The sequence below is a fragment of the Tachyglossus aculeatus genome, chromosome 16 (assembly GCF_015852505.1).
Source record: "Tachyglossus aculeatus isolate mTacAcu1 chromosome 16, mTacAcu1.pri, whole genome shotgun sequence".
In the NCBI taxonomy this organism is placed as follows: Eukaryota; Metazoa; Chordata; class Mammalia; order Monotremata; family Tachyglossidae; genus Tachyglossus; species Tachyglossus aculeatus.
This window is the reverse complement of record NC_052081.1, coordinates 11,330,706-11,357,524: the sequence shown is the minus strand read 5'-3', so window position 1 is coordinate 11,357,524 and position 26,819 is coordinate 11,330,706. Positions and strand designations below refer to the sequence as shown.

General features: G+C 42.5%; 1 protein-coding gene across 3 annotated transcripts in view; it reads right to left on the bottom strand.

The window, feature by feature from the left end:
- Nucleotides 1-25,624, bottom strand: part of XPR1 (xenotropic and polytropic retrovirus receptor 1) — a 155,729-nt gene extending 130,105 nt beyond the window's left edge. For 2 of the 3 annotated variants that reach the window (XM_038758509.1, XM_038758510.1), the window contains exon 1: nucleotides 25,454-25,623. In XM_038758509.1, the coding sequence (XP_038614437.1) occupies nucleotides 25,454-25,522 (69 nt within the window). In that variant the 5' untranslated portion in view covers nucleotides 25,523-25,623. Of the gene's footprint in view, nucleotides 1-25,453 lie in introns of all 3 variants that reach the window. The other variant, XM_038758511.1, reaches the window with a different exon arrangement.
- Between the last annotated feature and the right edge of the window lie 1,195 nt (nucleotides 25,625-26,819).

Genomic DNA, 26,819 nt, shown 5'->3' with positions numbered 1-26,819 from the left:
AAAATCCATTGGAACTGTTCACTCAATCAATGGTATTTACTGAGGTGAGCCCTTGGGAGAATACAATACCACAGACTTAGTAAACATGACAATCTAAGACAACTGCTCCCTCTGACAATTTATTTAAATTAATGTGTTTCCCCATCTAGAATGTAAGCTCATTATGAGCAGTAAATGTGTCCACTAATTCTGTTATATTCTCCCAAGTGCTAAGTACAGTGCTCTGCACATAGTAAGCACTCAAATATCATTGAATGATTGACTGATCAATCTCTCCCATTCTGGTTGCAGGTCAATGTAATTACTACCTGATTTCAGTCAATAAGGAGCCCAACCTAACCTTTGCTCCTTCCACTCTCAAATCAAACTCTTCAAGATCAGAACCCTGCAACCTACAACAGCAAACAATGCTAGCACATTTAGGCAGCTAGCAGGCAAGCTGAGTGGCAACCTTGAATAGGAAGGTGCTGTCATAAACCACTGAAGGAGTTAGCAATTCTGCTAAATGTCCTATGGTGCAATTCCTAAACTTTGAAGCACATTTGTCAAACAATGGTCTGATCTCTGAACACAAGCACATCTGAATTTAAGCATTTAAAGAAAACCCATAAATCACGTGCCAGTCTGCAACTGAGACACTCTACCACTACCTCTTTTTCAGTTTTCACTTCCTTTTCCTCAATTCCTTTTTAAACACTGGACATTTTATGCATTTTTTGCCAGTCAATTACACCTCACCTGGCTTCCATGACTAATGAAACGGCAAAAAGTTGTTTACTTTCATCCAGTAATATTTTTCTGATGGATGAGTTTTTTCAGCACAAGGAAAGGCAAGTAGGATACCTGGATGTACAAAACTCATAGGAGAACTGGACCTTTTCAATAACCTGTATTCACAGGATGAAAATGGTTGTCCTGTGTCCCCATGGCCATTAAGGGACCCTTTCTAAGATTACAATATTATTAAATCTTTACTTCATGTATAGTACTGCACCGGTGAAATATATTCAGATGCTAAATTCAGACATCATCTCTGGTCCACAGGCTGCTCACAAACTAAGAAGGGAAACTAATGGCAGGCACAATGGAAGAAAAACTGTACTGACTACATTCCTAGTTGAGAAGCAGCCTGACGCGGTGGATAGAGTACGGGCCTGGGAATCAGAAGATCATGGGTTCTAATCTCGGCTCTGCCACTACTCTGCTGTGTGACGTTGGGCAAGTCACTTCACATCTCTGTGCCTCAGTAACTCATTTGTAAAATGGGATTGAGACTGTGAGCCCCACGTGGGACAGGGACTGTGTCCAACCCAATTTGTTTGTATCCTCCCCAGATCTTAGTACAGTGCCTGGCATATAGCAAGCATGTAACAAATACCATAATTTTCCTTGTAGGATCCATATCCATGCATCCAGAATGCTTACTAAAAACAGCTGTATTTCCAAGATCAGCAATTACTGCCATAACAGGTGTCTCTTACACAATTTGGATATTACATGATAGACATTGCAGGAAATGCTCTTTTCCCAACACAAGTCTGTTCTGGTTAAATCCTAATCCACAAAATGCTTTAAACAGATTGAATGAGGGGAGAAAAGATTATATGCATACTCGGGGTGTTAGTCAGGATGTGATGCTGCTCTGCATCCCAGCTTTGGCCTCAGCCTCATCTACTGCACTGGACAATACTCTGTGTTTCCTTGGGTTTGGGAAACTTTACTGTATTTGTTCAAGTAAAAATAACAACAAGCAGCAAGGGCATTCTGCCTAATGGTGGCCATCATAATACAGGAATTTGTAGAGAAAAATATCAATCACAGTGGTATCTTTGATCCTCCTACCCCTTATTCAATGAATCAGTAGTTACTAAGGAGTTCTTCAAGAACACAACTGTCAGATTAAATCAGAAATGACCGTATCTGGCTTTAGCTACTAAAGAATATACTCAAAACTCTGGTTTTAGAGGAAATGCAAATCTGCACATCCATTGGTTGAGAGGGATGCAAGGTTCATGAGCTTCTCAGCTCCTGTCACAAAGTTGAAACAAATCAATCAATGGTATTTTATTATCATCAGCAGCAGCAGCATCGATGGTATTTACTGGAAACTTACTGTGTGCAGACCACTGTGCTAAGTACTTGGGAGAGTAGACTACAACCGAGTGGGGAGACATGCTCCCTGACCAAAATGCGTTTACAGTCTAGAGGGAAATGTATAAATGTGCCCAGTAGGGGTAAAAATTCAGCCAGGGAATTCGGTGCAGCTGTCCTATGGCCCATAGCATTTAAAAGGCTTTATATTTGATCACAGGGGCCCTAGTCCATCCAAACACTAAGTTAAGGCTCCAGGCCCTTGCCATCGCTTTAGAAGTGCAACACTAAAACTACTTCAGAAATCCCTGTAGAAACAGCTGTAATACGGTCAATGTTCCTATAACACAGGGGTTGTGTCTCTGGAGAAACTTGCACTTACTTATATATTTAAATATTGTAATTATATCACCCCCTTAATCACCTCTTCTCCAGGCTAAATGATCCCAGGTTTTTCAAGCCTTTATTTAAAGATCCTATTTTAAGGCTTTTTTCATCATCTTCATAACTCTACTCTGCGCCGCCTAAATTTTTTGCATCTTTCTTCTGTTGAGTCTAGAATTAGATACAAATCTCTAGCAAGTGCCAGGGCTGATAACTGATATGAGGGGTAGCAGATTCCTCCATATTATGCTCCCAATTACATTATACTCACTTTTCAAACCACAGTAGTACAGTACACTGCTGACTCAAGGTCAGTTGTCATTAATCAGTCTATGCCCCAAATGTTTTTCCTCTAAACAGTCATTAACCACAAGTTTGCATTTATATTCCTATGTATGTTTACCTTCTTTTTTTGGTTTCTGACCACTTCCCCAATTTACCAGTTACCACAAGGTAACAGTCCTCTCACCAACTCCTGATACCAAATGCAAATTTATCAAGCATGTGCATAGTCCATCACCCCAATGACAGATACTTCTCACAACACCCCACCTCTCCGTTAAAAAAAACTTATTTGTAGAGCACTTACTATGTGCCACATACACAGTACTAAGCACTGGGGTAGATACAAGATAGGTCCATGACCCACATGGGATCAAAGTCATCCCACATTTTACAGATGTACAGATGAGGTAACTGAGGCACAGATAATTTAAACAGCAGACAAATGGCATTGCTGGGATTAGAACCCAGGTCCTCCGACTCTCAGGCTTGGGCTCTTTCCACTAGGCCATGTGTTTCCCACCCTTTGCAGAACATCACTAGCCACATCCTTTCAAGTGAGCCACCGATAACCCTTTCTAGAAACAACTATGCAGCTAGTTGTGCACTCAACAAGTTATATGATTCCTGAACAATGTTTTCTCCAGGTTTTGGATTAGGCTGTCTGACAAGGCTATTTAATTTGTTCTGTGCAAGTCACACTAGATTATATCTATTGCTTCTAGGTAGTCTGCAAAGTCAACCACCTTTCATAAACAGTGAATAAACCAGTCTCCCGGCACATTTTCTTTTAAAAACCATGCTGCTAAGCACTGACACAGATACAAGGTAATCAGGTTGGACGCAGTCCCTGTCCCTCTTGGGGCCCATTTTACAGAAGGGGTAACTTAGGCATAAGAAATGAAGTGACTTGCCTATGGTCACACAGCAGACAAGTGGCAGAGCCGGGTCTAGAAAATAGGTCCTTCTGACTTCCAGGACTTTGCTCTATCCACTAGGCCATGCTGTTTCTCAATTGGAGGCTGGAGGTCTATCCAAGCCCTCATCATCATCATCATCAATCGTATTTACTGAGCGCTTACTGTGTGCAGAGCACTGTACTAATGCTTGGGAAGTACAAGTTGGCAACATGTAGAGACAGTCCCTACCCAACAGTGGGCTCACAGTCTGAAAGGGGGAGACAGAGAACAAAACCAAACATACTAACAAAATAAAATAAATAGAATAGATATGTACATGTAAAATAAATAAATAAATATAGTAACCAATATGGACAAACATATATACAGGTATATATATACATATATACAGTCCTCCCCACATGGCTAGGCTTTGTGCTGGTCTGACTTGGTATCACAGGTGCTGCAATACAGTTTTAGCTTTGTGCTAAAACCAGGACCACACAAAGCCAAGGTCAAATAGACCGGCTACTGATAGTCCTCTTTCTAAAAGGGCCAAACACAGCAGCTAGAGCATGAAACTCCCCGAGTGTTTAGTACAGTGCTCTGAACACAGTAAGCACTCAATAAATACAACTGAATGAATGAATGAAAGAAACTGAAAGCAGCCCAGAACTTCCATAGGACTATGGAGGAGAGACAGGAGGGGAAGAGAAGACGGAAGAGCACTGCTCTCCACACACATATGCACCTCAGGTGCTACGACTGCAACTCCAAGCATGGGGCAACTTCACACATGCCCCAGCGCTGTGTAAAAAACTGGAGCTCAAATCCAATGTCAGGCTCAGACACTGCCATCTATAACTGAACCAAAGAAAGTTCCTTTTATCCAGCCTGTACAGACTCTCACCGGGAAGGACTCTCATATAAGGAGAAGAGAGGACTACGAGGAAGTATGGGTGACACTAATAAATTTTAGTGGGTCACTACAAATTCAGTGGACCAAATAAAATTTTATATAGGACACGTGATTTGATAAAGATGTTAATGATTACATTTATAAAATGCTATGAGTTCCTCAAAAATTCTGTAGAAAATCTTGTTACTATGCAAGTGAGACATTTTTATAGGTCACTACATAATTCAAAAGGAAGAGGAGTGGCGTTAAGATGGCTGGATATGATGAATGACTTCTGAATGGTTAGTTCTAGGTAAACAACAAAAAAATAATATACTGGATTTAATTTTAAGTGGTGAACAGGAGTGTGTAAAAAGACATATGGGAGCGAATATTATTACAGAGTAATGCTAACCACAATTTGATAAGATATAACATTCTTCCCGGGGAGCTGAGGAGTAGAGGACGGGGTAAAAAAAAAAGGGATATTTAATTTTAGAAAAGGGAACTAAAGAAAAATGCAGACCTTTCTTAAGGAGAAGCTGAAAGTACAAACTGAAAAAAAGAGTGACTTCCTAGAAGCCTGAAGTCTGTCAATCATCTAAACACTGGGTAAAATGTGGGCCACACAAATAGTAACCAAGCAGAAATCCCACATCATTCATTCATTCATTCAATTGTATTTATTGAGCGCTTACTGTGTGCAGAGCACTGTACTAAGCGCTTGGGAAGTATACAAACTGTCAGGGTTAGAGAGATCAGACGTGAAAATCGGTCTTTAAAAGAAAAGGCTCACCTGAAACAGATTTTTAAAAATCCATAAAAAGTGGCATGTCAGACACAAACAGGAAACTGGGGAAACTAAGTGGAAGTTTGATGTGTACCTTGTAAAGCTAACAATAATAGAAGTAATTGTTAAGAGCTTAATAAGCGCCAAGCACTGTACTAAGTGCTTGAGTAGATAGAAGGCAATCAGGTTAAACACTGTCCCTGCCCCATATGGGGTTCACAGTCCAAAAGGGAGGGAGAATTGAATTATTTTATAGATGAGGAAACTGAGGCCAGAGAAGTTAAGTGACTTGCCCAAGGTCACACAGTAGGCAAGTGGCACAGCTGGTGGTAGAACCCAGCTCCTCTACCTCCCAGTCCTGTGCTCTTTGCGCTAGCCACATTGTTTCTCCAAAGCAAAACAACATCACATTCTTCAAATATATCAAATGTGGACAGCCAGCTGAGAAATCAGCAGGGCCACTTAATCATTTGGTAAAAGGGGAATTCAGGGAGGAAAAAGAAAAAGCCGAGCAGCTCAATAAATCCTTTAATCTTTACTGAGATTTTGAGAGAAATTTCCACAACCAAACTTTTTTTTACAGCAAATGGGTCATGAAGAACTGGATTAAACTGGGATTACCACATAGAATGTTTTACACCAAAATGATTGCTTAGAACAGTGCTTTGCACATAGTAAGCGCTTAACAAATGCCACCATTATTATTATTATTATTGATGAGATGTAAATAAATCACCAGGACTGGACAACAATCACTTGAAATTTCTCAAGGAACTTGTTAGGAAAGGTAAGGAACATCTGTTAAGAGACTGTAACCAATTCATTACAAATGGCTACTGTATTAGGGAATTTATTTACATACCTGTCTGTAACTTATTAATATTAATGCCTAAATCCCCCTCTAGACTGTAAGCTTATTGTGGACATAGAATATGCCTACCAACTCTCATAATATTGTGCTCTCTCAAGTGCTTTGTACAGTGCTCTGCATACAGTAAGTGTGCTGAATAAACAGGATTGATTTATGAAGGCTGGTCATCAATGGTATATATAGACCTCTTCTATGAGCAGAGTACTACACTGAGTGCTTAGGAGAGTACAATACAACAGTTGGACATATTCCTTGCCCACAATAAGCTTACAGTCTAGAGGATGAGCTTACATCAGTAAAAATGATCATGACCAATAGATATTAAGTTGGGGATACTATTTTCCACTAACACATACAAATAATATCAGGTTCTCATATTAGTGGATAAGGTCTAGTTGGGCAATGAAGATTTCTCTCTCCACATCCAGAAATTAATACCTTTTTCTACTGATCAATTTAGAACTGTAGCTTCCAACGTGGTTAGTTTTGCAATTTTAATGGCTTTCAACACTCTTAGTTGAAAATAAAAAGAGCTACAAATACAACAAAAATGTTGCAGATTCACAAATTACTTAACCCTAATGCATATCAATTTTTGCCAATTTCAAGAGAATCTCACACTTTCCATTTTCCAGGGACATGTTTAAATGAAATGCTTGCCAATGGGAAGATGTAATTTATAGGCCCTATTGCTGCCATCCTAGTACAGTGAACCTGGAATTGACAAAGATTCTGGAGCATTTATCCTGATAAGGAGAAATTGAATTGGGTAGTAAATTTTACGATATGAATCAGCCAATGTTCCTTATTCAAAGTCACCCAGTTCCTAATGAAATAACTATTTCCTTGAAATGAAGAGGGACAGGAAATAGAAGGAAAAACAGGCTTTGAATAATGTGAGGTGGTCGATTTTGCTCCACCAAGTCAATTCTTCAGTCCAGTGCAGGATTGTTTCTGCATGGATTCAGACATTAGGAAATGCACTACTCTACAATGGGCGGAATAAAAGTAATAAAGAAAAGGGTCATGGGTTTTTCCTCTTACCTTTTCTATCAATTTTCCAAACCAGTAAGTCACAAAAGTGGAAGAATATTTTTCTTTCTACATAAATTAAAGTTGTCGGCTTGCTTGTTTCCCTGCAATATCTGATGGAAATTAGGAATAAAAATGATTTCCTGTTTCAGACCATCTTTCATTCTTTCAACAACAGTCCTCGCACCATGCAGACGTTGTTCATCTACAGTGAGAAACACACAGATGCTAAAACTTGATTCCTGGTCATTATCATCACTTAAGCTATAGACTACAGTAGCGCTAAACTCGTTGTTTTAAAATACTGACTAATTTTTAAGCAGCATGAAATGATTAAAAAAAGCAAAACCCAAATGGAACCAAATGCTGCTGGAGACATCCCCTAACCCTGCCATCACAGCTACACTAGAAGCTAGGCTGTAAGCTGGTTGTGGGTGAGGAATGTGTCTACCAACTGTTAAATTGTACACTCCCAAGCACTTAGTACAGTGTTCTGCATACGGTAAGCACTCAGTAAATATGACTGATTGAAACCTACAATAGAACCGTATTTTGGAGTTACTCTAATTAAAGGACATTATTCCGCTTGATCTGGCTCTGAACCACAGGTGAGATGTTTAATATCTCCTAAGTAAACACAACTTTATGCAAAAGTTAAATATACAATGCATAGTCCTTACCGGCAACAATCTGGTGAGAGCCTGTTAGGGAGTATTTCATATCCCAAAACACACTCATTCTCCTCAAAGGATGGCAGTTCAGAAAGATTTAAAGGCTGCTTGATTATGTGAAATGACTCACCTACCTTCCAGCAGAGGTTTGCTCACTATAACCATAAAAATGTCTGAAGGAAGCAGGGGAGGTAATGAATTTCATTACCATTAATCCCATTTGCTTTATTGCTGATATCTAACAATAAAAACTAACAACTTCCCATTCCATTGTGTTGTGACTATTCGCATTGACGATGGTTACAAAAATTGCTATTTTTGACCCAAAGTTCTTCATTTTCAGAGCTCTGAGTAACATTTTTCATTTAAACCCCAAAAGATTCACGCCTACTGATTTTTTTAAGAGAATTATTCATGGAAATTTGCTAAATACACTGGGACACAAGGACATGGAAGAATCTATGTTTGACTCACTATTTTCAGCTGTTTAATTTCATAATGACTCATTTTAAGCAAAAAATGAGCTTAAAAACTAATAGTAACATACAGTACATCACATGGGGACCAAAAACTATCATCCTCAAATGGACAAGCCCCTTTCTAATGCCAGATGCATCTGTGTGTTTATTATTAGTAAAATATGCATTTGAAAAATAGTATTTCAATGTGAAATAAATTTAGGTATTTCATTTCCCTACTGATCCCATATGTACATATTTATGTAAACAAATCCATGTCCATAAAAGTGATTTTAACAGGACTGCATATGAATACATTTGAGGTAGTGACGCTTCATCCACAACTACTATTTTCCTTCAACTAGACTATAAGCTCCTTAAGGGCAGAGAATATGTCTACATATTGTATTCTCCCAAGAGCTTAGTGGGGTGCTCTGCACACAGAAAGTGCTCAATAAATACTATCAATTGATTTCCACTCTATTGTGTTTTACTCTCCCAAGCACTTACTATAGTGCTCTGTCTGTAAGCTCCTTGTGAACCAGGATAGTGCCTACCAACTCCATTATACTGTACTCTCCCAAGAATTTAGGAATAATAATAATTATGGCATTTGTTAAGCATTTTCTATGTGACAAGCACTGTTCTAAGCACTGGGGTAGATATAAGGTGATCAGGTTGTCCCTTGTGGGGCTCATAGTCTTAATCCCTATTTTACAGATGAGGTGACTGAGGCCCAGAGAAGTTAAGTGATTTGCCCAAAGTCACCCAGCTGATAGGTGGCAGAGCAGGGATTAGAACCCATGACTTCTGACTCCCATGCCCATGCTCTTTCCACCAAGCTACGCTGCAAACAGTAAGTTCTCAATAAATACATTCCATTGTGTTGTGACTATGATTGACAGATTCAGTTGAAGTATATTGTGCACCTGGTGTAATACAACAAAATGGTGAATTTTTACTTTTCATCTTTTGAATTCTTTTTCCCTGTTCAAGAGCAAATCCTCCTTAGTAATTGGCACATTTATTTGTTGCTACAAATAAAGAAACCAACTTTTAAGGGACTGCTACAATATTTATTAAGTACCCACATGCATTCGGGGAAATACTGTGCACTATTCAAGAGATTAACTCAGTTTCTTGTACTGCCAAGCCATTCCAAGAGTAGAGAAAGGAAGGCAAAGGGGAGAGGAAAGGGAGGAGGGAAGGGTAATGAGTGGGGGAGAGGAGATTCATGAGAAGTGCTAGATGCTTGCTGGCTTAAAGACAGCTGCTGAGACCATGGCTCAGATGCTTCTGCCTTTCCCTCACTCCAAGATTCTGTGTCACTTTCACAAAGATCACACCACTCTCCAACCCCACTCACCACTGCCCTGGCATCTCTCAAACTATCAATCGACAGTATTTATTGAGTGCTTACTCTTTGTGCTGAGAAAGTACAATGCAAGAGAGTTGGTACTTTATTGTACTCTTGCCCTCTCCCAAGCACTTAGTACAGTGCACTGCATCGGGTAGGTGCTCAATCAGTCATATTTACTAAGCACTTACTATGTGCAGAGCGCTTGGGAGAGTACGAAACAACAGAATATACCACTGAATGATTGATCCTGGGTCGCTTCCACCCTCATTCTCTCTCCACCTGTGTCCCTGATACCCTACCAGATGCAGATGGGGAGAAGACAAGGTCCCAGGGCAGTAGCAGCAAGGAGGGCCAAGGAACTGACCAAGAACCCCCAGCACGCTGCAACAACCAAGCCACAGATATGGGTGTGCTGGGCAGAATGACCACCTACTAATGCCCCAGGGGGGTGGCAAATACCTGTTCTAGAACCCCATCCTCCTGCCCCCAGGAAAAGACTTTCCCCAAACAATCTAGAAAGTGGTAGAAAATTTTAATATGATAAAATACATTGGCCACAATTTAGAAAGTTAAAACAAAGAAGAAGAAAATGTGACCTACATTTTTTCTCCCTTCTTGGATAGTCTAAATGCTGAATTTTACAGTGCTGGGCAGAATGACCACCTACTAATGCCCCAGGGGGGTGGCAAATACCTGTTCTAGAGCCCCAGCCTCCTGCCCCCAGGAAAAGACTTTCCCCAAACAATCTAGAAAGTGGCAGAAAATTTTAATATGGTAAAATACATTGGCCACAATTTAGAAAGTTAAAACAAAGAAGAAGAAAATGTGACCTACATTTTTTCTCCCTTCTTGGATAGTATAAATGCTGAATTTTACATATGACATTTTCAACCTTGGCAATGGTTTACATTTTTTTTAATGGTATTTGTTAAGCACTTACTATGTGCCAAGTACTGTTCTAAGTACTGGGGTAGATACAAGTTAGTCAGGCGGGATACAGTCCCTGTCCCACATGGGGCTTACAATCTAAGTAGAATGGAGAAGGGATACTGAATTCCCATTGTGCAGTTGAGGAAACTGAAGAACAGAGAAGTTAAGTGACTTGCCTAAGGTCACACCGCAAGCTAGTGGCAGAGTGGAGGCTCCAGAGCTTGGACAATGATGGGTTATGATGCTTCCCATTTCCTAAACTTGTACTGTTGTTGCTCTTAACCAGGGCTTGAACAAGATTTGATGACTCAGGAACCTATAACGAACTAAAATTTTACAACAGGTTGGAAATTCCTCTATTTTTCACCTATGCCGTTTCAAGGAAGTAATATATGAGATTTTAACGTGGAATATATTCATATCTTTGACTGTGCATTTCTCACTTTTCCTACATTTGTGCTCATCCAAATTTTTTTTATATAGATGAGGGCAAATTTTTGCTAGGAGCAAAATTTTGAATCTCTAATAAATGCCCTCATGTTTGCTTCTTTAAAGAAGCTTAGCCTTCTAAACATAGATTATATTTGTACTTTCATTCATTCAATTGTATTTATTGGGTGCCTACTGTATGTCGAGCACTGTACTAAGCGCTTGGAAAGCACAATTCGGCAACAGATACTTCTAACAAGCACAGTAAAACCTGCTTGGGAAACCACCTGAATTTAACAACCCCTGCATCATTCAGTCGTGTTTACTGAGCATCTACTGGTGTCCGGAGCACTGTACTATAAGCACTTGGGAGAGTACAACGGAATCCCTGCGCTCAAGGAGTTTAGAGTATAGTGAAAAGACAGGCACAATACTTCACAGATAAAGGAAAAATGGATATGTACATGAGTTCTTAAACTGCAGAGTTTATAAGAATATGTACTGAAATGCTAAATGTGAGTGCAAAAGTGTGTAACTGGCACAGGAACGCTGAGATGATAGTTGAGGGACGTGACCTAAGGAGAAGAAAAATTAACAGGGAAGGCCTACAGTAGATGTGATTTCCGAAGGACTTTGAAGATAGGAAAAGCTATAAACTGGAGGATTTGAAGGGGGAGGAGGTCCCAGGCAGGAGGAAGGAAGGGTGTGAGAGGCAAGGAGGCAGCATGCTGAGTAGGTTAGCTTGAAAGGAAGGAAGGCTAAGTCCAAGATACCTACTGCTACTTCTCAGAGATCTTTTATAAAACCATAGACGGTGTTTAAAATACCAAAAATTTAGAGGGGGTTTATATTTGAAAAGAAAGTGAAAGCATTAGTGCAGACCACTAATCATTGTTTTGTGTCTTAATCCTCAACAAATCTTAACTCATGGTTCAGCATTTTTTGTTTTGTTCTCTAAAGTTAAACTTATATTGAGCACATCAAGAATTTAATCAAGTGACCACATGCTGCAAATATTCACTCAAATTCAAAATAAAAGAACTGTATACTATTAGACATTATCTCAAATAACGGAACCTACAAAGTCCATGTGACAAAAGACCTCAAAGCAGAACTGTAATGAAGGGGTCTCAATTAGCAAATGTATATGTACCATTGCTTTTATACCCTAATTTTATAGGGTGACTTTTAAAATAACCAAAGGAGGAAAAATTCACAATATTATCTGGTTTCAGAATGATATGTGACATAAATTGTTGGTAACCAAGTCTCTTGTTTCATTCTCCCTGCACCTGAAGAACAAATCCCTTATCCTATTCTTATTTTATATATATATATATATACACGTATATATATGTGTGTATATATATATATGTATATATGTGTGTATATATATATATATATAAAACCCACAATATGTTATGCACTGGGGTAAATACAAGATAATCAGATTGGAAATAGTCTCTCACCCACAAGGGTTCAAAATTTTAAATCACTGAAAGAAACATAAAATCTGTACCTTAAACCAATGGTCAAGAAATAATCCAAATGTGCTAATAAAAAAGTAGAATGGTCTGTCTAATCCCAGCTATGCCACTTGCGGGCTGTGTGATCTGAGGCAAGACACTTAACTTATCTGTGCCTGTTTCCTCATCTGCAAAATGGGAATTCAATACCCATTCTCTCTCCTACATAGGCTATGAGTCCCATTTGGAACAGGAACTGGGTCCAAAGTGATTATTATGTATCAACCCCAACATTTAGTATAGTGCTTGGCACATAGTAAGCACTTAAATACCATAAAAATTACTATTAGTTTACACTCCCTTTGCAGGTCATTTTTATTTAAGAATTTCTTTATTAATTATGTTTTTTATGTCGCTTTAATTTTAGTGCTGATGAAAACTGGGCAGATTCTACCAGCCCCAGATTATTTGGGAAAATTTCAGATGGCAGAATAGGGGAGGATGGGGTTCCCATGATCCAAGCCATGTTTTGAGGGACGAGAGAAAGCAGAAAGAAGGGGCTTGGGGCCCCCAAATGGCAAGAAACATCAAGGGCCCGAACCCTGGTGGACACAGAGTCACAGGGTCAGAGCTAGGTCCAAAGACACTTACTAAAGGTGAGAGATGGAGCAAGAACATAGTAAACACTTAACAAATACCATTAAAAAAAATAAAATCTGAGAACCACTGGGAAAACAAGACCTTCAGTAGGTTGGATTCAGAGCCCAGAGCTAAATGCAAAGGGCAAAGGGGGTAGGGGAAGAGGAGAAAACATCTTCTGGATCCCAAGTGGTGGCAAAGCCCAGAGGATTACCTATGGCCAAACCTTAAGCAGAGGGAAGGTAGCAGGGAAAAGTCCCGGAACCTTTGAATTTCAACCAGGAAAACAGCCCAGAAAAGATGCTGGAGTCAAGGTTTGGAATTACCTACAGAGTGTGGGGATAGAGCAAGACACCAGGACTATAGTGGCAGTGAAATTCCTAGAACAAAACAAAAAAGAATCCTTTAAACCAAATCTATACTATACTGGGATTTCAATACCTGATAATATTACCCTGCCTTTTAAAGAATATGCTGTAATTCAAGTCAATAGAAACAAAAGAGCAGTATTAGTGTCTGAGCATTTTCTTCCTAATAAAGTCCCTATCTTTCAAGAATTAACTTGTTGATGCTTTAGGACTGAAGCTTTATAAATTATTGATTTTTAATCGGACAACGGCAGGAGGTTTACTGGAGTTATTGTTTCATTATAAACTCCTTATTTCTGAGCCATAAAAAAATTATGCTTTGTCTTGAAATTTTATTACCCCGTTATACAGATATCAATCAGGGAAAATAGTGCCTTTCTCTACCAGATAAGGAAATTTTCAGAGGTTCACATATTAGCAGCCAAGAAATACTGGAATATTAGCTCTCCAGAGTTTCATACTATCTACCAGGAGCTACTCTGTGACCAAAATTAATCCCCTTGGATGGGACTTCCAGGGCCTAAATACAATGCTTGGCAAAAAACGTGGACAATTAATATGTATGATGACAGCAACAGCACTATGCTGTCCATTGGCAACATATAGGATAGTTCAGGATTTAAAAAAATGGAGTTTTACTTTTGATTTGACTACTAGCAGCGTGGCTCAGTGGAAAGAGCCCGGGCTTTGAAGTCAGAAATCATGGGTTCAAATCCCGGCTCCGCCAACTGTCAGCTGGGTGACTTTGGGCAAGTCACTTCACTTCTCTGGGCCTCAGTTACCTCATCTGTAAAATGGGGATTAAGACTGTGAGCCCCACGTGGGACAACCTGATCACCTTGTAACCTCCCCAGTGCTTAGAACAGTGCTTTGCACATAGTAAGCGCTTAATAAATGCCGTCATTATTACTAACTGCACTGATATTTTTGTTAAAACTGGGACACTGGGATTCCATTCCAAAATCCCATTCCCCTCCCTTCCTGACACAAGGAGATTGGGGAAGAAATTCTGCAGAAGCCTCCCCACTTCTTCAAACGCTGAACACTGCCCACTGCCCACCCAACCCCAAATCAAAGAGAAACTCCTCACCATAGGTTTTAAGACAGTTAATCAGCTCTCTTGCCCCTATATATTGTAACTCCTCTCCCACTACAGCCCACCTGCACACTTGGTTCCTCTAAAAACCAAGTTCTTTACTGTGACTCTCGTCATTGACCTCTCTGCTCACACCCTCACTACTGCCTGGAACTCCCTCCCTCTCGTCATCGGACAGCCACTAATCTCCCCACCTTCAAAAATCCTACTAAAATTGCAACTCCTCGGGAAACATTCCCTGACTAACCTATCATCTCCTCATCCCATTTTCCATCCTGAGTCACCCAACCCTTAAGCGCTTAGGCACTCATCCTCCCTCCACATTACTGCACTTCTGGACATACTTTATATTCCGTTGCTTCTCTTCCTGTAATTAATTTTAATGTGTCTCCCCTGCTAGACTGTAAGTGCCTCGAGGGCAAGAATCACGTCTACTTAATTCTATTGCAAGTGCTTAGTATAGTGTTCTCTGTACCCATTAAATGTCCAGTACCACTGATTGATAGCTCAAGTCCTGCAGCAAAGAGAAGTTGGAGGTGGAAGATTAAGCATTTACATGGAATAAGAACACCTGGGAGTTAGTACAAGTTCAACTAGGAGAGTCCTATAAAAATCAAGGGTTGTCCAGGCTAAGTAGGACATTCCCTCAGCCTACTACTGCTACACCTGTTGGAGGAACTTTCTTCAGGCTATTGCAAAGTTGTAGTTTTTTTCCTGTAAAACTTGCTATCTAGCCTGTAAGCTCCCTAGTCTTGTGGGCAGAGTTAACCAAACCTGTTGGTGCTAAGTTAAGTGCTCTGCACACAATAAACACTCAATAAATACCACTGAATGATTGACATGTATTTCCAATGGGCCTAACCCAAAGTAGAGAAATGATTATTTGAGTAGACTATCAAAAGCAATTTGATAGCTTAAATTTTGCCCTGACCTAAGTGTTGTTAAAAATACCAAAAAAACAAACAACAAAACACCAAGTTAAACAGATAACATTCCTATACTCCAGGGGATTTCAATTTATGACAGAAAATACTGGTAGACAGTGAGTTATATACAGAAAATGGCTATAAGCAGTAACTATATGTGCAATCTGCAGAAGCACATTAATTTACATAAAATACATTTACTCAATTATGATCTGACAATCTAGGCCAAAAACTTCAGAAAATTCCAAAAGAAACCAGAGTTAAATGATAATCCTCACCAACAACAGACTGTAAACACATAGGCAGAAAACATACCTGCCAACTCTGTTCTGTGCTCTTCCAAGTATGTAGAACAGTGCTCTGCACACAGTAAGTGCTCAATAAACTCCACTGGTGATGGCTCTAATTCTCAGGAAACAGAGCATCTTTCAACCCTAACTGCCTCACTTCCTTGGGCATCTAAGCTTACTTTACTCCCTCATTTTCATTTCAGACCAATCATATTCAAAAAGGTTGCTTGCTTAACTTCAATTTTAATGACAGCAAATAAACATTTTGAACTTAAATTAATCTGGATTTAAGGCACAAAGGAAATGTAAGATGCTATCTTTTGCATGTAATACGCACACCACAGCCAATTCGCCATTATCTATAATAACCAAAGACTGGAAGAGCAGAGCTAATTGCAACTTGGCTTTACTCATTCTTTCTCAACTTCTGAAGCTTTTGTCAGAGCTTCTAAAACTGATCTAAGCTTCACCACTGGAGAAGATGCTTTCCAGCAGTAAAATAGCTTCATGTCCCGCTCCCCTGTCGGGGTATGGAAATTGGACACTTGTGAACAAATTTGGTTTAGAAAGAACACAAGAGAAAAAAAAATCCCACAGCCCGTTCTACTATTACAGATGTTTTCATTCTGCATTTTGGACAGAATACCTTTGAGGAATTGAGAGCATTCTTCCTATAACCTGCATCTGCCTGGATCCAATGCAATGTGTCAAGAAAAACCTTTTTTGCACATGTACACTGTATCCATCAAGGTAAGCCTTCATGAATATAAGGTCCTTTTGGAAACAACCCCTACGTGATAGAAGAGCTAACTGCAACAATTCTTTTCAGGTAAAGCAGGGATGGAAGTGTGCTGGTTCAACAAGTGCGGCTGCAACCACAGCTCAGTTTGGAAAGCATCCTGGTCTAGTGGCAAGAGCCCGGGCATAGAAGTCAGAAGGCTTGAGTTCTAATCCTCCTGCCTGTTGTGTGACTTTGGGCAAATCACTTAACTAATGTAAAAATGGGGATTTAATATCTGTTCTCTGTCTTATACTGACAGACCCATGTGGGACAGGGACCGTGTCCAACCTGATAAACTTGTGGCTACTCCAGAGTTTAGAACAGTGCTTGGCCCACAATCAGCACTTAAATACGATTTTAAAAAACCCTTTAGGTCTAGTGTTCTATACCTGCATCTCCAAACTGCTCTGACCATTTTGCTAAGTTAGATCTATCACTCCTCATTCTCTGAATATCTCCACACATTAAATGGCCTAATACTAAGTACATGCCTGCCTCTTGGGCATATAGAGGAAAAAATCTAAGTAATACCATCTTGTATCTCTGTAACCTCTTTTTCAAATTCCTCAGAACATTTGACATACATTAATCTTGAGCATCCCGTTCACTTCATTCTAACTCCAGCCTACTCAATGCACCTCAATCTCTCTCTAGCCTGAACTCCCTCCTTCTCTACATATGCCAGACTACCACTCTCCCCACCTTCAAACGGTCTTCCAAGAGGCCTTCTCCAACAGTCATTTCCCCTACTCCTTCTCCCTCCTGTACCATCCTTGCTTTGAATCTGTACTCTTTACTCACTTGATAGTCACCTCACCCTTGCCCCCAAAGCACTTATGTATATAGCTGCAATTTATTTTAAATGTCTATCTCCACCTCTAGACTGTAACCTCCTTCTGGGCAGGGAATGTGAACACCAACTCTACTGTATTGTACTCTCCTTAAGTGCTATTGACTGATTCTGGTAAATATATCATCAGCAGCAGTATTTACTAAGCCTATGATATGCAAAGTACTGTAATGGGCATTTGGAAGCATATAAAAAAGGTACAAGATAAGGTCCTTGCCCTCAAGGAGCTTCCAATTAGGAAGGAGTCTGGGAGACATACAAAGATATAGGGTACATAGAATTGGAGCAAGAGGGAAATCAGATACTACTGGTAACAACAAAAGCAGGAAATGAATAAATCAGTGAAAAGAGTAAGTGCTGAAGATGGTTGGTAGGATGATCAAATGAAGGAGGTGGGGGATTAGTCATGCTCCCTTCCTCCTTAGGTACAGTCTATTCACTCTTTTCATTCCCTTTTCCTGCTCTCACCAGCTTAGAGTCTATGCCACAACTGGGCCTTGAATTCTGATCGTACTTAAATACATGATGTCTCTGATGAAGATAAATGCTTATGAGAGGCAGGGACCATCATTTTCTAGATATAAGAAACTGAGGTTCAAAGCAGTTACTTGTGTCCTTACTGTGTGCTGAGTATTAAGTACTAAGTGCTTGGGAGAGTACAATGTAACAAAGATGGTACACACGTTCCCTGCCCACAACAAACTCACAGTCTAGAGAGGGAGACAGACAATAATATAAATAAGTGATGAAGACGTACATAGTGTTATGGGGCTGAGGGAGGGGTGAATGAAGGGAGCAAATCAGGGCGACGCTGAAGGGGTGGGAAAAGAGAAAATGAGGGTTTAGTCAGGGAAGCCCTCTTGGAAGAGATGTGCCTTCAATAAGACTTTGAAGGTAGAGAGAGTAATTGTCTTCCAGAAAAGAAGAGAGGCATTCCAGGGCAGAGACGGGAAGTGGGACGTGGTCATGAGATGGACATGATCGTGGTAAAATAAGCAGGTTGGCATTAGAAGAGTGAAGTGTGAGGGCTGGGTTGTAGTAGGTTAGCAGTAAGGTGAGGTAGGAGGGGGCAAGGTGACAGTTCTTTTTAAAGCTGACTATAACGAGTTTCTGTTGGATGTGGAAGCAGATGGGTAATCACTGGAGGTTCTTGAGGAGTGAGGAAACATGGACTGAACCTTTTTTGTAGAAAAATTATTGGGGAAGCAGGCTGAAGTGTGGATTTAAGTGGGGAGAGACAGGATTCAGGGAGGTCAACAAGGAGGCTCATACATTAATCAAGGCAAGATAGGAAATACGCCTGGATTAACATCATAGCTGTTTGGATGAAGAGAAAAGGGTGGACTTTAGCAGTGTTGTGAAGGCTGAACTGATAGGATTAGTGATAGACTGACTATGTGGGTTGAATGAGAGAGATGAGTCAGGGCTAACAACCAATGTTTCGGGGTTGTGAGACAGGAAGGATGGTGGTGGTGTCTACAATGATGGGCAAATCATGGGGAGGACCATGTTTGGTTAGGAAGACAAGGAGTTCTGTTTTGGGCAAATTATGAGAATTTGTGTCATCTTCATGAAATAATGTCATTATGTTACACTGTCTCCACGGTATTATGATGGTGCATAACACCTGTTGCTGTTTGTGGGGAAGGAAAATCATGGTCATGGATTATTATTAAGCACTTACTGTGTGCAGAGTACTGTACTAAGTGCTTGGGAGAGTACAGTACAACAGAGTTGGTAATGGGGAGAAAAAGTGACAGGAGGGAACATGGGAGAGAGGGGGCAGGAAAGAGAAGGGAGATGCAGGAAGAGGGTGGGCAGACAGGAGGGGAAAAAAATCCCTAACTAGGGGGGAGGGGTGGGAAAATCCCATGTAGAAAAATATGACAATAGTAAATTTGCCCTGATGAGTGTCATCTTGCTCATCTCAAGCAATGGAAGTCATTGTTGTTCTGACCAAACTACAGGGCTGAAATGGAGTGGAATCATCAGGGACCCGCTTTAATCCAAAGCAGCTTTGGGTTGCATGGCCTAGCTCAGGGGGTGTCTGGGAGGTTAATTTGATTCCAGGATCCAGATCCATGCTAGGGTATGCCTAAAAATCTGCTTCAGCACTGAAATGCCTAAGGGGGGGCACAAAACTGAAACGGTCTTCTGGGGTTTTTTTCTAGGCCAGGCCAAGGTCCCAGGTGTAATAAGAATAATAATCGTATTTATTAAATGCTTACTATGTGCGGAGCACTGTACTAAATACTTGGAAATACACAGGTAAGACATAGGCCAAATCCCTGGCCCTCCAGCGTTTCACAATCTACAAATAAAGCGGGAAATGGTTTGGCAACTATTAATCAGTGATATTTATTGAGTGTTTACTGTGTGCAGAACACTGTATTAAGCACTTGGGAAAGTATAATACAACAGAGTTGGGAGACTTGAACCCTGCCCCCAAAGAGCTTAGTCTAACAGGGAAGATAAAATAGTATGCAGAACAACATAGGAGACAACAATAAAAGTAGAGTCCATTGGTAAGGGTTACCACGGGGTGCCACTGCTCAGATCATCAATAAATAGTGTGGCCTAGTGGAAGGAGCACAGGCGTGGAGCCGAAGGACATGGATTCTACTCCCGTCTACAACACCTGCCTGTTGTGTAACCTTGGGCAAACTGTTTAACGTCTTTGGGCCTGTTCCCTTATTTGTAAAATGGGGGTTCAATTACCTGTTCTCCCTCCTACTTACAATGTGAGCCCAATGTGGAACCTGATGATCTCCTGAATTTCCTTAAACTTATATCCCAGTGCTTAGTACAATGCTTGGCATATAGTAAACGCTTAACAAATACCATAATTATTACCCAAATCCTCACAAGTCTGCAAGGGCCGCACGCTGCCACCGCTTAAATCTCCATGGCCTTCTGCAGGCACAGAGCATGCCGGGATAGGAGGCCCTGGGTGTCGAGATGGGAAAGCAGGGCCAATTTCCCCATAAATCCAGTCTCCCCAGGGTTAAGTCAGAAGCAGTCCGGTTTCCAAGAGTGAGGGGCTAGGGAAGTTGTCCAATGACAGTCAACATTTTTAATTCTAATAATATGATTATATATATGGCACATGAAATATACGGATTTTATGTATTCTTTGAGGGTCAAAAATGCCAAGCACAACAACTGTGCTGAGTAGTGTTCATTACCCTTAAAAAAATCATATTGCTTTCATATGTAGTACAGCACAAACTCTTGTAATAAAAACTATGCCTGTGCCCCATCAGCTGGTCAAACTGGAAACTTAAAACAAGTTCCAGCAAGACGAGCTAACAGCAACAAGCAAATACACAGTGCCTTTGGGGAACTGAAGTACACATAAGTTTCCATTAACTCTGGCTCAAAGTTTTCTTTATTTAAATGTTTTCACCAAAACAGTGATTGTTTATAATTATGCCATAATTGTTTCCTTAAAATTAAGAGTAGGAAAAGTGCAGTTGTAAAAAAAACTTCCCCTCTCCCCCAAAAATGGAACCTATTTTTTAAAAACCCTAAGATTAAAGACCACTTTTAAAAATGCACAAGGTATATACTAAAGGCTAAACAAGTATGGGAGGAATCACTTCTTCAGAATGCCACATTACATAAACTATCTCACTAAAAGTATCTTATTAAAATGACAGTTGTGCCTACTAACTTCCTAGATTCTTAACAAACAAACAAAAAGATAACCCACAGTTTTACAAATCTGTACGCTGTTGAGAGGATTCACAAACTTAAACTAACTGGTCATATACCATGCATTGCTTATATTTATATTAAGGGGCTTTGTTACTGCTTTTGCAGACAGGACAACTGCTCCTGGGTGCAATAAATAACCCAAGAAACAATTGACTTTGGGGAAAAAAAGATTTAACCAGAACCCCATGGAACTTGGCAATTTTTGCCTCTTTTCCTATTATATTGTTGAATGATAATTTTGTAGCATTATGACTAAAAGATGGTTTAAATTATATTTAACTGCATGCACTGATCTGCAAAAACAGGTATCATGCAAAAGAAGCTTCATTTAGAATTTAAAAGACTTACTGGTGCTTTATACTAATAAGATCAGGATCAATTATTGTGAACATTGGTTAATTCTTCCCTTTTGTTTATTCTGTTTTCCTGTTACAACGAAAATTGATGTAACCAATTAAGTCACAGGAAAAATTTAAAGACTCCTACAATGGCAAGTAAAGAGCAAATTCAGTTCAGGTAGACAGAGATTCTGACAAGTTGCTTATTTTCAAGTAAATGTGGCAGCTATCTCAGGGTATTTTCTTTTAAATTCACAGGCCTTCAAAACGTTTTAGTTTACATCATATCAATGGGTTCTTTGCAAGCACGACAGCCAATATGTTCTACAAATAAAATTGGTATGCATAACTTTCATAGAATATCTAAAAATTGAGGGAGCAACTAGGGTGATTTCTGAAATGTTCAGTCTGGCAAAATTTCTAAAATCTAGGGGAATATATTTGTATCACAACCACTGAACCCACTACCTTAAACAACATATAAATCCTGTCTTAACAGGGGTAAACATTACCTTTTTCTTTCTCCAATATTTGGGAGTACTTAAAAAAAAAACCCACAATACTCAATTTAATAGCTCAAAAAAATCTACAGGGACCAGCTAGCCCCATAATATCTCTTGTTAGTGAAACAACTCAATTTAGCATTATGAAGAGTTATAGTTTCCGATACTTCCTCCAAAATGAAAAGACCAAACTATATAACTGGTAACTTCGGCAGTGTCATTGTGCTTTATCTATGCCTTTTCAAAGAACTGACAGTGGTGCTGAAAATTACTCCTCTAAGATAATGTACTCTCAATAAGAACTACAGTCTGAACTCAAACCAGGATTCTAAAATTTACAGACCACTATTAAAACTAAATCATGGAGGGAACATCCAACCGAAACTTCATCATGAGTACTTAAGACTCCTACTTACCACAACATGTTATAAGAACATTAGGTGAGAAGAGCTGATCAGAAAGTCTTGGCCTAACATTTGTGTCAAAGTCCAAATGCTTAAATGCTGAAACAAAATCCTTCCTCAGGAAAGATTTTTTAAAAAATTTCCTTTATTCTCAACATAACACCGAATGATTAAATTATGTGAAAAGATACAGTACTGTCACTGAACATTACTGCAGTTACCTCAAAGCCTTGCTCTCAATACGAGAAAGAAAGAAAAACACCCAATTTCATTCTTGAAATATACAGTGTTCTGTGCACTTATTGATTTTATGCCCTTCCTTCTCAAAGAGCCCATAAATGGGAACTCCTGGAGGTTACAGATAATGCTTTTCAGGGGAATGTAAAAATAATACCTTTCTCTAACCAAGATCTGCTTAACCATCCACCTAGACTCATTTAAAGCAGTGCTTAAAGCCTATCAGGTATTACACCAGCAACTGCCTTCTGCTATGTGACTACATTCATTATCCTTTACTTTAGATTAAAACAAAATGTATTGTTTTCACCATACTGGGAATTTACCAAGAGCTTTTCTGTCAAAAGGCTGTAGAATGTGCTATGAATGCATAAATATTGATATTTGAAAATTGACTAGTTTACATTACATTAATTCCCTCAGTATCCTTTCAGGATATTTATTGGTTGTTTTTTTTCCCTAGAATATAAAAGCATTAGGGGTCAGGTCACAACACACAAAAATCCTTCTCTCCATTCACTTGCATCATCTCCTCCCCCCCAAACCTCCACTCCAAAAAAGGAGGCCAAACCTAAGATTTGCTTGATTCTAGACTGTAATGTCCTTGTGAGCACGGATCTTGTCCCCCAACTCTATTGTACTGTACTCTCCCAAGCGCCTAGAACAGTGTTCGGCACACCGTAAGCACTCAATGAACACCACTGATTATGTTTAATTCATCCGATTGTCACGGACAAATTACCACTGAATTGTCAGGCTGGAATCTTTAAAACATTATCCTTAATCAAGGTGGTTACAAAGGCTTTGTCAACAGCTGTTCTATGGAAAAGCATTGAGGGATTAATGGGAAAAAGGAGTACAGGGGAATCGTTTTAGTGGACTGGATCCTTGGTGGGGGGGGGGGGAGAAGAAAGATTTTGGTGTAAGGGGGGGAGGGTGGGGAAAAGGGACGGGGAGAAAGAGAGATGGGGAGAGGGAAATAGACGGGTAGGGGGAGAGACAGGCGGGGGAGGGAGACGGGAAGGGAGAGACAGGCGAGGGAGAGATGGGGAGAGAGACAAGGGAGTGGGAGAGACGGGGGAGAAAGAGACGAGGGAGCGAGAGAGAGACGGGGGAGCGAGAGAGACGAGGGAGTGAGAGAGAGACGGGGGAGTGAGAGAGAGACGAGGGGAGTGAGAGAGAGACGATGGGAGGGAGAGACGAGGGAGGGAGAGAGACGAGGGGAGGGAGAGAGACAAGGGAGAGAGAGATGGGGGAGCGAGAGAGAGAGAGAGACGGGGGAGGGAGAGAGAGACCGGGGGAGGGAGAGAGAGACCGGGGGAGGGAGAGAGAGACAGGGGGAGGGAGAGAGACAGGGGAGAGAGAGAGACAGGGGAGAGAGAGAGAGACAGGGGAGAGAGAGAGAGACAGGGGAGAGAGAGAGAGACAGGGGAGAGAGAGAGAGACAGGGGAGAGAGAGACGGGGAGAGAGAGAGACGGGGGAGAGAGAGAGAGACAGGGGAGAGAGAGAGACGGGGGAGAGAGAGAGACGGGGAGAGAGAGAGACGGGGAGAGAGAGAGACAGGGGAGAGAGAGAGACGGGGGAGGGAGAGAGACGGGGGAGGGAGAGAGAGACGGGGGAGGGAGAGAGAGACGGGGGAGGGAGAGAGAGACGGGGGAGAGAGAGAGACGGGGGAGGGAGAGAGAGACGGGGGAGGGAGAGAGAGACGGGGGAGGGAGAGAGAGACGGGGGAGGGAGAGAGAGACGGGGGAGAGAGAGAGACGGGGGGAGGGAGAGAGAGACGGGGGAGGGAGAGAGAGACGGGGGAGGGAGAGAGAGACGGGGGAGGGAGAGGGAGACGGGGGGAGGGAGAGAGAGACGGGGGAGAGAGAGAGAGACGGGGGAGAGAGAGAGAGACGGGGGAGAGAGAGAGAGACGGGGGAGGGAGAGAGAGACGGGGGAGGGAGAGAGACGGGGGAGAGAGAGAGACGGGGGAGAGAGAGAGACGGGAGAGGGAGAGAGACGGGAGAGGGAGAGAGACGGGGGAGGGAGAGAGACGGGGCAGGGGGAGAGACGGGGCAGGGGGAGAGGTGGGGCAGGGGGAGAGAGACGGGGCAGGGAGAGAGAGACGGGGCAGGGAGAGAGACGGGGCAGGGAGAGAGACGGGGCAGGGAGAGAGACGGGGCAGGGAGAGAGACGGGGCAGGGAGAGAGACGGGGCAGGGAGAGAGAGACGGGGCAGGGAGAGACGGGGGAGCGAGATCCTGGCGGGGGAGAGAGAGAGAGCCGGGGAGAGAGACAAGGGAGCGAAAGCGAAACGAGGGGGGGACGGGGGAGAGACAGGGAGAGACGGGGGAGAGACAGGGAGAGACCGGGAGAGAAGAGAGAGAGACGGAGAAGGAAGCGGCATTTCCCAGGTGGCCCAGGAGAGGACGAGCGGACATAAAGGAGCCCAAAGCATCCGGGAAGAGGGCCGGAGGGCCCTGTCCCGGCCCGGCCCGGCCCGGCCCGGCCCGGCCGCCCCGCGCCCGCCGAGCCGGTAGAGGGGCGGCCCCCGGGGGCACCGGCGGGCGGGCACGGGCGGGCACCGGCGGGCGGGCGGGATGCCGCAGTGGCCACAGCCGCACCGGGTCAGAGTCCGCTCGAGGCTCGGGGAAGCGGCGGGAGGGCGGCCCCGCTGGGCGGGGAGGCAGAGGCAGAGGCAGAGACGGGGCGGGGGGGACGGGCGGGGGGCGGGGACGGCGGCCACCCGCTTCTCCGCTACCTCATACTGGATGTACTGCTTCCTCCACTCGGGAGTGATGTGCGCGGAGAGGTGTTCGGCGAACTTCATGCTGCCGATTCCCCCTCACTCCCCCTCGGGTCCCGCTGGTCCTGGCGGCGGCAACGGCGGCTCCGGATCCTCCCCACATGGGCCCCGGCTCGGCTCGGCTCGGCTCGGGTCCGCTCCGCTCCGCGCCTTCCCCCGCCGGCGCCGCCACTGCCGCCGCCGCCACCGCCGCCGGCGCGGTGTCCTCAGAGGCGCCCTCCCGCCATCTTCCTCCTCCTCCTCCTCCTCCTCCACCCCCCCCCGCCCGCCAGACGTCATCGCCATGGTAACCGCCTCCGCCGCAACGCGGCGGACTGAGGGGGCGGGGCCTCCGATTGGCTGCCTCGTCCCGGGGGCGGGGCTTAGCGCTGGCCACGCCCCCCGCCTCCCTCCCAATTTTTTTTTTTGATAGCATTTGTTAAGCGCTTACTATGTGCAAAGCACTGGTCTAAGCGCTGGGGAGGATACAAGGTGATCAGGTTGCCCCACTTGGGGCTCACAGTCTTCATCCCCATTTTACAGATGAGGGAACTGAGGCCCAGGGAAGTGAAGAGACTTGCCCAAAGTCACACAGCTGACAACTGGCGGAGTCAAGATTCGAACCCATGACCTCTGACTCCAAAGCCCGGGCTCTTCTCCAATGAGCCACGCTGCTTCTCTCAATTAACCTTTAATAATAATAATTATAATAATAATAGCAGCATTTATTAAGCGCTTACTATGTGCAAAGCGCTGTTCTATGGGGGATACAAAGTGATCAGGTTGTTCCCCCGGGGGGCTCACAGTCTTAATCCCCATTTTACAGATGAGGTAACTGAGGCCCAGAGAAGTGAAGTGACTTGACCAAAGTCACACAGCTGACAATTGGCGGTGCCGGGATTAATAATAATAATAGCATTGATTAAGCACTTACTATGTGCAAAGCACCGTTCTATGGAAGATACAAAGTGATCAGGTTGTCCCCCGGGGGGCTAACAGTCTTGATCCCCATTTTACAGATGAGGTGACTGAGGCCCAGAGAAGGGAAGTGACTTGCCCAAAGTCACACAGCTGACAATTGGCGGTGCCGGGATTATTATTAATAATAATAATAGCATTTATTAAGCGCTTACTATGTGCAAAGCACTGTTCTATGGGGGATACAAAGTGATCAGGTTGTCCCCCGGGGGGCTCACAGTCTTAATCCCCATTTTACAGATGAGGTGACTGGGGCCCAGAGAAGTGAAGTGACTTGCCCAAAGTCACCCAGCTGACAATTGGCGGTGCTGGGATTAATAATAATAATAATGATAATGGCGCTTATTAAGCGCTTACTATGTGC